At 39.8% G+C, this 15,068-nt stretch overlaps 1 protein-coding gene across 2 annotated transcripts in view; it reads right to left on the reverse strand.

The window, feature by feature from the left end:
- Positions 1–15,068, reverse strand: part of DYNC1LI1 (dynein cytoplasmic 1 light intermediate chain 1) — a 53,379-nt gene that overhangs the window by 9,313 nt on the left and 28,998 nt on the right. The window contains exons 4-7 of one of the 2 annotated variants that reach the window (XM_055557233.1): positions 7,969–8,085; positions 7,017–7,247; positions 4,792–4,961; positions 2,539–2,632 (exon numbers count right to left, since the gene is read on the reverse strand). In XM_055557233.1, the coding sequence (XP_055413208.1) occupies positions 2,539–2,632; positions 4,792–4,961; positions 7,017–7,247; positions 7,969–8,085 (612 nt within the window). The remainder of the gene's footprint in view (positions 1–2,538; positions 2,633–4,791; positions 4,962–7,016; positions 7,248–7,968; positions 8,086–15,068) is intronic. The other variant, XM_055557234.1, reaches the window with a different exon arrangement.

Below are 15,068 nucleotides of genomic sequence, written 5' to 3' on the forward strand. Positions count from 1 at the left end.
TGCGTTCTCAGTTTAACATTTACAGCATATTAGTTTCAAAAATAATTTCCATGGATATAATTACACGGTAATCAAGAATTTCAAAATCATAAAGTATTTCACACATGTTAAATTCAAATCAAACAATCTCTACATAATTGATTTAACTCAGGAGGGCAAAAATCTCGTTAGCCAAGAAAGTAAAGGTAATTAACTGAGTCCACTACTACCTCTATATTTACAGCACATGAAGACAAGATTTGTTTTTGCTTTTTACCTTCTTAAACTTCATGAAGGAGGGATATTATTTATCAAAACAACTGTCTTGCCTTTTCAACAAAGGTAGTCGGCACTAGCATCTCTTATAGTTTTTACTAGTCTCAGGAATCAGGACCCTGGGGAGAAAGCTCAGGAAAGCCACTGAACAGAGAAGATGAACCATCAAGAAACATCAAGGAGCTTTCAGGAACAATCCACAGCAACTGCGACCAAAATGTGATATAACACAAGCCTACATGAAGACACAGTAACGAACGCAGATTCTAACTGTGACCTTTATCCAAATGACCTGTGGACCAAAAGATCAAGAGACGCCTGTAGAAAAAGGGGCCATGTGACTCCTGGCAGATGATGTGGTGGGAGTGGCTAATAGAAATCTGACCACTGCTCAGGGGGATCTGCTAGCACTTGATGCTGGGTCCCGAGAGAAATGGTGACTCAGGCCAGGAGGAAGTGATGAGACTGGTCTAACCTCTGAACTGGGATATTCATATTTTCTAGGACACGAACCAAAGCTTGAGAACCTTAAAATAGTATTGCGAAATATACTTAACTTGTCATAATACTTAATTTGGTAGAAACAAACTTCATAATCTTAAGTAAAAGCTTAACTGTGTGAACTTGTCAACCATCTTTCTCACAATGAGAACCAATTTATGATAATTTGGAAAATTTATACAGCTGGAAAATTTGCATTATAATGAAACATGTTTTAATTTTAAAGGAAACATGATTTTGAATTGTTGCCCTCACTCCCGGTGGCTCGGACAGTAAAGCGTCTGCCTGCAATGCAGCAGACCGGGGTTTAATCCCTGGGTCGGGAAGATCCCCTGGAGAAGCAAACGGCAACCCTCTCCAGTATTATTGCCTGGAAAATCCCATGGACGGAGGAGCCTGGCAGCTCACAGTCCTTGGGGTCGCAAAGAGTCAGACATGACTGAGCGACTTCACTTTTCACTTAAGTTCACTCACCCACACAGACACAAACCCACATACACAACTCACTCTCCTGAAGTGATATGTTTGTATTCTTTTAAAATCAGCCGGCTTTATTACAGGTCTGTAATTATTTTAGTGGACAATCTTCTTCCTGTTCACATCTCTCTGTATACATTTTCAAGTGTAGTTTTAAATAACCATTTAAAGAGAGTGCTTGTTCTCAAATTTTCTAATCTGCAAAGATAACTAAAAAGGCCATAAACACCTGACTTCAATTACTCCCACTTTTTGTTTTCTTTGGCAGACGAATGCCCTTTAATTCAACCCAACTAACCATTATGTGGCATGAGAAGAGAAAGGGCAGCAGAGGACAAAGTCCTGAAGGAAAAGGGGGAAAAGGAGGCTCCCAGGGTCAAGCGATCTTCTTCATTATTCGGCCAGGCTTTCTCCACGTGGTCAACGTGCACTAATGACGATGAAAACCTTCGGACACTCTAAACACGTGTCTGTCACTTACTCTTCCTATCTAGTCCTAATACCTATCATTCAGTCACTTTTCAGACCCACGAGCTTTGGTTCGGGAATGCAACTGCACCAAATCTGATCCAGGAGGGGCGAGTGAGCACACTTCTCCTTCACTGCTCTCAAGCCATCTGAAGTTTTCAACAGGAAATTCTAAAAGCATTCACTCACTGATTCATTTTATCCTTTGCTTAGCTGTATATTCATTGGTTCATCTAATCCTTGCAACCTAGACTACACAAGATTCCTATGATTGGTTTTCTAACCTTGTGATCATCAAAATTAACCCAGAAAGCTTTTTCAGAATTTAGCACAGATTTCTCCAGCCTTCCTTTTGAATGTTCCAATTCAGTTAACTCTTAGATGGGCAGAGCCAGATTTAAAAACCATTTAAAACCATTGCTCAGACTATGCAATGGGGATGAATGCATACTCTGGAGAAGATTAACATACTAAACATATTAAACATAAGAACACACAAACCCAAACACTGATCTTGCCCTACCACCCACCCCCAAGTAATGAACACCAGTTTTAAATGAGAATATTTACAATGCTAACTTGTTAGAATTTTGTGCTTAAGTCTGAGAATTATTTTTCTTAATCATAGTACTTTAAACACATCAAATCAAAGTTACATATTTCAGTACTTGCTTTTCTATCTCAAAATACCAAGATACTTGGGAATTAAAATGAAATTTCTAACCAGAGATAGGAAGATAAAAGTTTATGGAATTTCTAAGTTCATCAATTTACTCCTCAACTTAAATAAACAAACAGCTTAGAAATATTGCACCAACCAATGTATTAAAAGGATACACTGTAAACAAAACTTCCGGATATGTGACTGAATAAAATCAAAATGCTCATCTCTGTAGTCATGTTCTTTCTCCAACACACTAATGGCATCACACTAATGAGTTAAAATAATTTTAAAAAGAACAATATTAACTTTAAATAATAATATAATGATTTAAATTCAATTTTGGGTGGGAGAATATCACGAAACTACAACTCTGATATGGTGACTGATCGGTAGGACCTAGAGTATCAACTACTCCTATCTGTCTAGCGACTTTTAGTCCGAGTCTTGAGACTAATGAATGCTTTCATTACTTAAAGAAGTACTGACTTCTATGATATACTGATCTCTTTGGTGATAAGAACACCAAAGAGAAAGTTTTGGTACATAAAGGAAGAATAACAGGACAAGCTTATAAACGGCGGTTATACTTGTTAACTCAATGACTTACATTCTAGAACAAGTTCTCTAAAACATTCCGTATCTCCAGGGAGTCTGTACCACACACCATTTCCCCTTTGTTCCTCTGATGATCTGACAACTCCAAATTGACCTTCATTACTTTTCTGGTGCTTTTATTCACTCTCACTTCAATTTTACCAACAGTAGAAAAGAGGAATTACAGGGTATTTCTGAAATGTCACCAGTTCAATCAATGAAACAAATCTGATTTCTACTTGGCAACAAAAAAATGTTAGGAAAAAAATTAAAGCATGTTCCAAACATGACATCCAAGTAACGTCACCAAAACTTCTGAATTGGAAGCTTATGAAATCTAAAAATAAACAAGTATTAATTTGGGGTCCAATCTGTCATTTTTTGTCGTGTATATTTATCATAGGACGGTTTCCTTTATAAACAGCATATAAAATGTGGCATATTTGTCCATTCTATAGAACTGAGAGCATTTCAAATTATTAAAGATACATTTAATTACTATAATGACACTTGGCAAAGCGTGACAGTTTACTAAAGATATTGTTAACTGAACTGTGAGGATGTGGCAAGTAACAGGCTGAACCTCAATGTCCAGGGTCTGCAAAATGAGCTGAGTAACTCATCTAATCTGAGACACACATTCTCCCACACCCACATATTTTAAAACCTCTTAAACTCAAGTAGAACTGATGGTGCCTTAGATTCTACAAAATACTATAAATGATCTCTTCTGGCTTGAAAATTTTATGAATCTATGACTCATCTGATACTGATTCAGGTCCCTTTTAAACTCAACATTTTTTTCATTAGAAAATAAGATCTTTTATGAGGCAATCTGCAGTGTAAAAACAGGAAAATAGCTGCCAATAAGCAGCTGTTTGCCAAACAAAATCAAAACAAGCCACACGCGAAAGGACTCTACTGGGAGAGCTTAGGCCAGGTTTACAGAAAAGGTACAAGCAACACTTCCAACTACACCAGAATTACCGTTTGAAAAGCAGGCAACAAATTTTGACTTAATTATTTTAAATCGTACTCCTATTCCTTTGTTATTGGTAAGTTTTACTTTAAACTCTTCAAAAATTAAATTATATTTTAAAATTTATCATTTTTATTCCAAAGATGAATTCCATACCCTCTTTCAATTATATGCACAAATTTCACATTACTTTTTGATAATAATTTTAGATAGCAAAAGCATTTTCTTAACTAGTTCGTGGCTTACTAAAGTAAAAACACACTACTTAAGACCAAATAGGGAGAAGATGAAGTATAAATTACTTTTTAAAGGAAATCTGATTTTATTATAAAGTGTATATATACAGTGACAGAACGAAATTAACAGAATTTTTATAATAGCAACCCTACCAGAATCTCTTAATAAAAGGCTTTTGATAGATGCATATCAACTTTACATAATGAGCACTGATAGGTCTTTAAAATCAAGTCCATTTTATATACATAATCTCCTAATATATCAAGATATCAGCATATATAACTCAATGCAGGAAAATATTTTACAAACTTGATAATCATCATCTTACCTGTAATCTTTTCTACTAAACTGACTACACAATTTGAAGTCTAATCAGAATTAGGAAAATGAAATTCGATCACAATAGAACATCTGAAGTAACACTTTCTTTCCAAGAAAACTACGATTTAGATCACAAGGCTAACATGTGAACAGCATTCAATATTTTAAACTATTATTTCTAGTTTGGAAGTTACCTAGAAAAAGTAATGTGTCACCTCCACAAGGAGCCTAGAAAATAAACAACTGGTCATCCCGGGCCAACATCAGTAGCAGCATCTACAGGAAGCAGACTAACCTTTGTGCACACGACTAGCACTGGAACGCCCAGGTTCTGTGTGAGCGTGTCCGCACCCAGAGGCAAGAGCACGCTGTCATCCCTGTCCTCCTGTGACGCGGTACTTCTTCTCTGAGGGGAAGCTGGGAAATCTTCTCCTGGTTCAACATATTCTTGAAAATCTCTCACCACTGAAAATCAAAGTAAGGTAATTTAATACATAGTTTAGCTTTTCATTTCAGTAGGTAGCTTTTCTGCCATAATCTAGACACGTATTTTTTTTTTTTACTAGAGTTCATACTTGGTCTTTTAAGAAACAAAAAGGGTTTGAGAAATCTGCTTCGAAGACAGTACAGAAACACTGGACACTGGACCCACATTAATTATCAGGAGGCAGAACAAACGCTGAGTGGTTCCAAAGAGTGGGGTTCAATGCAGGCCTGGCTCATCTGGGCAAATTACTGTGGGCTAGTCACAACTGAGCTTTGTCCCTCTTCCTCTCTAACTCACAAAGGGCACTTGACAGATAAAGGAAAAGATAAATGTGTGTTGGCGGGGGGCGGGGGGTCCACAATTTAAAAGATGGTTCCAGATGACTTTCTAATAGTAACTTCTCTCTAAACTTTTTATTCAGGTCTTTTTATCTAGGTGCAATCTTGAGCCATATTTATTCTATCACTCCCATAAGAACTCATGAGGTATTACCAAAACTGATACAATTTTTAGAATTCATCTGCAAAACTATCAAAACCTTCACTTAAAAAAAAGCTACTGTGAATATACCAAGGACCTTAACAAAGTATACTTTGATTTAGTAATTCCTCGTCAAAGAATTCTTAAGGAACCAATGATATACACAGGGATTTCCACATGACTGATTTTCATGTTTAAAGGCAAAACAACAGCACAGGATAATAAGTGCATGAGGGAATATTATACAGAATCACAAAGGAGGAAAACTCTCCTAACTGACATGGGATCAAGGAAGAGGGTATCCTGGACAGTTGACCACGGTTGCTGTAGGAACACAGGGGCACGTGTACACCTTTGTGCATGCATGCTCAGTCGCTTCAGTCAGGTCCGACTCTGTGCAACCCTATGGATTGTAGCCTGACAGGTTCCTCCATCCACGGGGATTCTCCAAGGCAAGAATACTGGAGTGGGTTACCATGCCCTCCTCCAGGAGATCCTCCCGACCCAGGGATCAAATCCGTGTTATCTTCTGCATCACAGGTGAATTCTTTACCGCTGAGCTCTAGGAAGCCCATGCACACCTTTACTGCCCTTCAAATCAGAGGCTGAAACCTCACAGTGGTTCTCAAATCTGAGCACACACCAGAAGTTTCTCACTCAGCAGTCTACGGTAGGGCCTGAGAATATGTATTTCTAACAAACTCCCAGCTGTACTGTTGCCGGTCGTGGGACCACAGACTGAGAACCACCTTATGGCAGAAACTTAGGCAGGAAAAAGCTCCATAGGCAATGGCCAAAAAGAAAAGAAAGGTACAGATTAAAAGCAGTTAGATATCTTTTTCAATGATTTAGGACATACATTCTCTTAACGTTTTTACTGTTTCCATACACATAAATTTCAGTAAGCTGTCAAATTTCCCCTAAAAGTTATCAGCTAACGACAGCAAAGAACAGCAGCATGCCATCTGTATATTTCCTTAAATGAAGTGCAACACCAACATATGAAGAGCTCTCAGTGAAATAAAGAAGTGTGACGACTGGCTTACAACTTGTCAGAAACAACCCATGTTATTTTCATAATTTCCATGAAAATTTCCAACTTACGTGGGCACATACAAAATATATTATGTACTTCATAAACCATAAAACCAGCTTCACATCTTTATGTTATAGTGTTAACATCCTTATGGACATACTTCATTTTGACAAGGTTAATAAGATTGCTCCACTTATCAAGAAACTAAACTACTGAAAATGAGCAGCTGTAGAAAGATTCAGAATTTTTTAATCCTGAAATACCGCTCTCCAAATGAACACATACGGCCTTTTGGCAAAGAAGAAAGGGCATCTCTTCAGAAGAGTCTGCCATTATGCGTATGCTTCCAGTGTAAAGCTATATTAAAACCTAGCACGTCATCCAAACTGAATTTCAAAGGCAGTACTCACATTATGTTTCCATCATCAAATCTTTTTCAAACTCAAAAATTCCTAACAATTATGAAAGTCAACTAGGAAATTTTGTCTTCGAAATCTGTATTGTCTAGACTACTCACACTTTTGTTCCATTTCTTTCATTTCTTCAGGAGGAATTTTCAATTTGTCAATATGTTCTCTAACAACACTTGCCCATTTCTGTAAAGAATCCAAAGCAGTCCAAGGCTTTGACATGTCAACAACCAGCATAACCAGAGTGTCCTTCAGAGAAATGGCATCCAGTGAAAATTTAAGGAGGCCTTTGTGATATGGGTCTCCATCCAAGATCCATACATTACATCTTGTTTGATCTGCAAAAGACAAAGAAGGTTACCAAGGCAACAAGACAAAGTCATCTCATCATCCAACTCACAATACTACTTGGTATTCTATGGCAGCTCCACAGGAGAGGTCTCCTTTGGCAAGGTTCAACTACTTAGGTGACATCTACCAACTCAGTATATTCCTAATGAGTACTCAAGAAAATGATTTAACTGCCAACACAGAAAATGAGCATCCTCTACTTAGAATTTCTCAATCCCAAACCACAGACTGAATCACTTGTTTCTATTCTTACCATGAGAAGACCGAGTCATGCATATTCAAGATATTATATACAAAAATGAGAAAGCAAGTGATCTACAGGAGACAAAAATGGCTGATCAGATGAAAAAAGCTGGGATGTAGATGACATTTTCTTGTCAAAAAATGAGAAGACGGAAAAACGAGGGCAAAATATTCACAGAACACTCTTATTTCACTAAACAGGAGAGAAATGGAACTTAAAAACTGAGATTCTTCAAGGTCAGTGAGAAAGCTGAAGTTCACATACCAATACCTTAAGATGTTTAAAAATACCACCATACGAATCCCAATCCCAAACCCTAAACTATTTACTGACTGGCATGAGATAGTACGAATCCTGGTAAAATAAATGACACTAAGCAAAGTCAAAGACCAATATTCATATGGACAGCAGCACAACTTGAAGAAAGACATCAGGAAAATTAATTACAAGTAAACGACACTCACCGTCCCTGTCTTCATCATGAACATTTAAGTACAGATATTCCAATCCTCTTCCTTTCTTGTACTCCTCTATTCCCTGAATTTTTCTTATTAAGCTTGTTTTTCCAGCTCCATCTTCACCTGTAAAAAGGACAGATCTTTAAAATTATAATATGGACTATTTAAGGATGCTTTCTAGTGTGCTGAGTGAAAAACCCAATTGGAACTAGCTTCAACCAAGAGGGTAATTTGCCGGAAGATGACCAGGGAACTGTACAGGAGAAGATGCAGACTTCACCTCCATGATTCTCTCTCCATTATCTCCACTCCTCTTGTTAAGCCTCTATTTCTTCTATTACGAATAATCTCCACTGTGGCTATCTTTTAAGAAGCTCAACTTTTACACCATCCTCATTCAAGCTACAAGGAATAAAAGACTCTCTCTGTCATTTTTCAGTCTGAGGACCCTCAGGTAAAGACTTTTAGTTGGTCCAGTTGGCATCACGTGCACACACCCAAGGGCCACTCATGAAGGAAGGGTCATAGATAAAAACTGACCAGGGCAGGGACCTGTGACTGGCCTCACCCAAATCATGAAGCCATAAGAAATAAGTAGCAAAGGAAAGGGGTGAGTAACTTAGAGGCAGTGAGCTGAGTAAGAACAAGGGTAGAGAGAATGTAGAATAGACAAAAACTGTAGGCTTAAAAAATATTAATAGCAAGAAATCATGTGACTTAAACCTGGCACAAATTTCAGAAGCTTAAAACTAGGCCAGCTATTTGATGGTTTGGTGGGAGGTTTTTTTAAAAAGTTTTTTTTTTTTTAATATTGGGGCTTCCCTGGTGGCTCAGATGGTAAAGTGTCTGCCTGCAGTGTGGGAGAGGCAGGTTTGATCCCTAGGTCAGGAAGATCCCCTGGAAAAGGAAATGGCAACCCACTCCAGGACACCTGCCTGGAAAATCCCGTGGTTGGACACAACTGAGCAACTCTACTTAACACTGTCTTTAAATACTACGTGTTACTACTTCATGGACTTCTTTTGTTATTGGCAATATCATGTTATTAGTACTTAATAAAAGTGAATTTCTTGGATCTAAGGACTTATTTCTACAGATTCATGAGTTCTCTGAGAATTTCAAAATTATTTTCAATTTTCATGTTAAGCATTTAAGAAACTATATATATCCTGGATCTTCTAACTATCTTTAGCTGTCAGGAAACTGCAGTAGCCACCTGTGCATTGGTGTTTTCATCCTACTGGTGCCTCACTAAGGCCAAGTGACGCAGACAGAGCAGAGCAGAGGGCGGCCACGGGGCCAACTCACAACAAAGTGTCCCGGGGAGTCAACGCTGTTTTCAATCGCACTGCTCCTACTGGCTTTAAACCATCTCTCAACACTTCACAGCAGTAAGTGTAGCCTTTGCTATTGTTCAGTCGCTTCAGTCGTGTCCGACTCTTTGGGACCCCGTGGACTGTAGCCCGCCAGGCTCCTCTGTCCAAAGGATTTTCCAGGCAAGAATACTGGAGTGGGTTGCCATTTCCTACTCTAGGGCATCTTCCCCACGCAGGAACCGAACCTGTGTCTCCTGCATTGCAAGTGGATTCTTTACTGCTGAGCCACCAAGGAAGCCAGTATTTAAACAGATGCTTGGGGGAAAAACCTGTATTTAAATAGATGCGTGGAAGAAAACTATTTTCAGGACAGCGGTAAGTGTAGCCTTAACTAAGCAATAAAGAACTTGCCATTAAAAAGAGTACTTATTTTTCAGCACTATTTTTGCAGTAAACTATTAAAGATCCACCAAGGGAATTTCCTGGTGGTCCAGTGTTTAGGACTCAGTGCTTCCCCTCCTGAAGCTGGATTTGATCCCTGGTCAAGGAACTAAGATCCCACAAGCCACGTGGTGCAGACAAAACAACAAAATAGAGAGTCCATCAAAATAACAAACTGGGTTGAAAACAGTAATAACTATGATAATGACATGCATTCCGTGATGATCACACTTAAAACAGAAATCATAAATTCAACCAGTGAAAACGAAAACACAGACTTCAGTTTACTATTAAACTTATTTAATTTCAGCAAAACATCATTTGTTATACTGATTACTAATTTGAATGTTATCAGTTTTACAGTTTTTATGGCATTTACGTCATAAAAATTTTTTTTTTTTTTGGTTGCCATCGTGCAGCACGTGGGATTTTATCCGATCAAGGATCAAACCCACACCCTCTGCACTGAAAGTGTAGAGTCTTAACCACTGGACTGCCAGGGAAATCTCTATATAATTTGCTTTTGTAGTTCAAGAACTATAAAACAAAATTTAAGAATTTATATCTAGTCAACTAAGTGGGTATGAGCAACAGACATAAAACAGTCTAAATCATAGTTAGATCTAGGAAAACTTGCTTTTAAAGAGGGTCCTTGGCAAGATCAGAGGATTTTTAAGGCAGTGAGACTATTCTGTGTGGCACTATAATAGTAGATACAAGTCATCAGGCACTATATTTTCAAAGTACATAAAAACAGGCAGTAATTAGTCAGGTAAAACTTCACTTAATATGACCCAGGATTTAGCTTGTCGCTTTAATTTCCATTTTAGATGTTAGAAAGTGAAAGGGTATGTTTAGAAGAGTCAAAAAACTTGAGTTAGTCTCAACTTTTTTTAAACGTTTCAAATATATATTTTATATATAAACATTTCTGAATAAAAAATACATATACTTGAAGATGATCTTAAGCATAAACAAAAAGAATAAAACCACAGTAACATCAGTTAGAAACAATCACTGATAATTTGGTCATCTATGGTGAGATGATGAGTGATTCCTTAAGCTGTAAGTTTTTGTCTTCCTTTTAGTTTATCTAATTCTAACTGTAAAGGCTTGTAAACAGTTTCAGGTCAGAACTCCAAATTCATGACATTGTTTAGGTGGTTAGAATAGGAAAGCGGAGTCCAAAATGGCGGCGGCTAAAAGACAAAGACAGGAAAAGCCCAAGAAAACTAACGAAAGAAAATCCAAGGACCAGAGTGAGAACCTCGGGTGGAACAAACAGCCCTCCTGGCTAGCCCATTTTACACACGGCAGGCTCGGGGGAGAAGAAGGAACATATAAAAAGAGGAGCCAAACTGAGCCCCTCTCTTCTTTTGGGTCAGCCCACCTCACGCCTCAATGATGTATGTTCCTTTGCTTACCAAATAAAACTGAGCTGTAACCAAGCCATCAGCCATTTCACATTTTTGGTGCAGTGAGACAGAACCGAGGAAATTACACACTCCCCTGACGTATCAACAAATATTATCAATTGTGGGATTTTCCCTAGCAGTCTAGTGGTTAAGAGGACAGTGAAGATACCAAGAATCAACTCAGTGGAAAAGACCCTGATGCTGGGAAAGATTGAAGGCAAAAGGAGAAGGGGACGACAGAGGATGAGATGGTTGGATGGCATCACCAACTCAACAGACAGGAGGTTGAGCAAGCTCTGGGAGACAGAGGAGGACAGAGGAGCTTGGCATGCTGCAGTCCATGGGGTTGCAAAGAGTCAGACATGGCTTAGCAAGTGAACAGCAACAACTAGTGGTGAAGACTGCACTTCCGATACAGGGGGCACAGGTTCAATGCCTGGTCAGGGTACTGAGATTCCACATGCCATGTGGAGAAGTCAAATAAATGAATTAAAAATACATACACACACACACACACATATGCTGTCAATCATAAGGACACAGGCTTGCGATTCTAAGTTCTTGCAGCCATCGCTATGGCGTGGCCGTTTCCTTTTTCTGAGGTCTGTATACAAGTGGAAGGGCTCTCCCTCACTTTCCTGAGATCAGAGTTTGTTTACCATCATTCACTTCACTGGATTAATGGTTCTCAAAAATGCATCAGACTCCCCTGGGGGGCTTGTTAAAACACACTGCTGGGCCTCGCCTCCTGGCTTCCTGGTTCAGTAAGCCTGGGGTGGGGCCCACACATCTGCATTTCTAACAAGCTCCCAGTGTTGCTGATGCTGCTGGTCCAAGGACCACACTTTGAGAACCGCTGCACAGACATTTACTACACTAAGCCAAGCACTAGGAATACAGAGATCCACAGGTCAAAGCTGCTGTCCTACGAGCTCATAAACTGGAGAGGGGAAAACAAGCAGAAGAGGAGTTCAAGATGCTGTCATCAGGACTACAGCAGAGATGGGCAACAACCAGGAAGCCAGCCCAAAGGAAGACTCTGGTTTTGCCTGGAAGTCAAAAAGGGTTTTGAAGAGAAGGTAATATTTTAGTCAAACCTTGTAGTGTTCATGAACCATACTGAGTTACTCTCTCCAAGAAGTAGGGAAACACATCCAGAGCCTGGAGGCAAAGAAGTGTCCTTCTAGAAAAGACAGATAATTTGAATGCAAGAAATGTAGGATGTGAGGAAGAAAGGGGCCAGAAAGTGAGCACAAAGAGGGAATGCAAGATTATGAAGGGCATCCTACACCAGTCTCAGCTGCTCAACTACTTATTGTTCATCCCCATTTAGAGGTCCCATGAATAACTCACGGGGCAATATGCATAAAAGCAGTATTGTTATTTTGCCACCTAATTATTCATGTAACATTCCAACCTCAAGGCTTTGATCCACTGTTCCCTCACATTTAGAACATACTCTCTTCAGAAATTTATGTTAAGTTTGTTACCTAAGCTTCCTCCCAACCTCCTTCAAATGGCACCCCACTCCAGTACTTTTGCCTGGAGAACCCCATGGATGGAGGAGCCTGGTAGACTGCAGTCCATGGGGTCACTAAGAGTTGGACACAACTGAGCAACTTCACTTTCACTTTTTCACTTTCATGCATTGGAGAAGGAAATGGCAACCCACTCCAGTGTTCTTGCCTGGAGAATCCCAGGGGCAGGACAGCCTAGTGGGCTGATGTTTATGGGGTCACACAGAGTCGGACATGACTGAAGTGACTTAGCAGCAGGTAAACTGTTCCTAACCACTGTATTTAAACTCACAACCTTAGAGAAAAAAAAAATCACAACCTCCCAACACTCCTGCTGTGTGTTTTATTTTTCTCCACTGAACTTACTAACAGAACATAGGTTTGTTTGTGTTTTTTTTGCTTAGTCACTCTATCACCCAAAACTCCGGAGGACCAGGCATTTTTGTGTGCCGATGACTGCTGCATCCCTGGTGCTTACTAACTCTTCACAATGGAAGGTATATTCCTAAGCCGCCTAAAAGCAGCCACTGATAAACTGTCACAAACAAGAAAAAATGTGGCAAAGCAGTAATACAACTTTCACAAACCCCTGAATGAAAGATACAAATTTTGTCCCCTTAACCACTTAGGGAGGGTTTTTATTATGTATTGAAAGTGAAAGTACCACAGTCGTGTCTCTTTTGCAACCCGACGGACTATACAATCCGTGGAATTCTCCAGGCCAGAATATCGGAGTGGATAGCTCTCCCCTTCTTCAGGGCATCTTGCCAACCCAGGGATCAAACGTCAGTCTCCCACGCTGCAGGCAGATTCGTTACCAGCTGAGCTACCAGGGGAGCCCATGTATTACTATTTATTGTGTATTAATGGCTTTGAAATGCAAAAGCCTCAGAAGTTAGAATAGAAAAGGGATGAAATTTCAAGTTCATCACCATGTTTCTATGTAAGAAAAACTAAGACTGTCATCAACCTTTGTTCACCCACACTCTGAGCAGTCAGGACCACCGTAACCGCTGCTCCCGTCCTATGGAAGCAGCGGTGGCAGCAAACACAGGCGGCCGATCGCATGCAGCTCGGTCGCTTAGCGGCTCAGGCGTGTCCAGCTCTGCGACCCCAGGGACCGCAGCACGCCAGGTCTCCCTGTCCATCACCAACTCCCGGAGTTCACTCAAACTCACGTCCATCGAGTCGGTGATGCCATCCAGCTATCTCATCTCTGTCATCCCCTTCTCCTCCCGCCTTCATTCTTTCCCAGCATCAGGGTCTTTTCCAATGAGTCAGTTCTTATCAGGTGGCCAAAGGATTGGAGTTTCAGCTTCAGCATCGGTCCTTTGAATGAATATTCAGGACTGATTTCCTTTAGGATTGACTGGTTTGACCTCCTTGCAGTCCAAGGGACTCTCAAGCGTCTTCTCCAGCACCACAGTTCAACAGCATCAGTTCTTCAGTGCTCCACTTACTCTATGGTCCATCTCTCACATCCATCATATGCATTTAACCCACAGTCTAATTCCAACACAACCACACCTCTGGGGGCATGATGATTACCTCCCATTTGAGGATACTAGGGTTCAGAACTGTTAAAATGTCTATCCAAAGTCTCAAATAGTTAGGAAATGACAAGGTCAGGATCTGAAGTGATAAAAAAAATTGAACTCCAAAACACCCTCTTTCCTTGGGACTTCAGTGGTGGTCCAGTGGCTACGACTCTGTGCTCCCAATACAGGGGACCTGGGTTCCATCCTTGGTTGGGAACCAGACCCCACATACTGCAACTAAGAGTTCACATGCCGTAACTAAAGATTCCAAGTGTCACAACTAAGACCCAGTGCAGTCAAATAGATATTTTTTTTGAAGTGTCCACTTTCCAATGTACTACACACACACACACACACACACACACACACACACAAAACCTAAATCTTCAGAAAACAATTAAACATACTGCTTATTATTTCTGTCTTATGACAAAATAATAAAGTATTCCTGTTTCAGGGGCCATTTACTTTCAGAAGAAAAGCAATTTAACGCATTCCTCTCTCTCAACTGCCTTTGAGTGATGGGTGGTTCTGTTCCCACTCTCCTGATTCTACTCTAAGGACCACGAATGACATTTGTTTTACTATATTGGTAATTTCTTCTCTCCTGGAATTTTAGACCTTGGGGATCCATTTAAAGAAAAAATTTTACAACATTAAATTTGAAAAAGAGTATACTGTCAAATAAATGTAATATGATAAATATGGTAGAGATTTCCCCCCCACGGCCCCACCCTGGATTCTGAAATTTCTCATTTCTGGTAACAAATTCCAAATGTTCATAATGAGAATAAGGAACATTAAATAAACACACACAGGCTATAAGGAACTCCCATGACATCCTCTCTACTTACACGAGGGAACAGGCCAGGGCACACC

The sequence above is a fragment of the Bubalus kerabau genome, chromosome 20, assembly GCF_029407905.1.
Source record: "Bubalus kerabau isolate K-KA32 ecotype Philippines breed swamp buffalo chromosome 20, PCC_UOA_SB_1v2, whole genome shotgun sequence".
Taxonomy (NCBI): domain Eukaryota; kingdom Metazoa; phylum Chordata; class Mammalia; order Artiodactyla; family Bovidae; genus Bubalus; species Bubalus kerabau.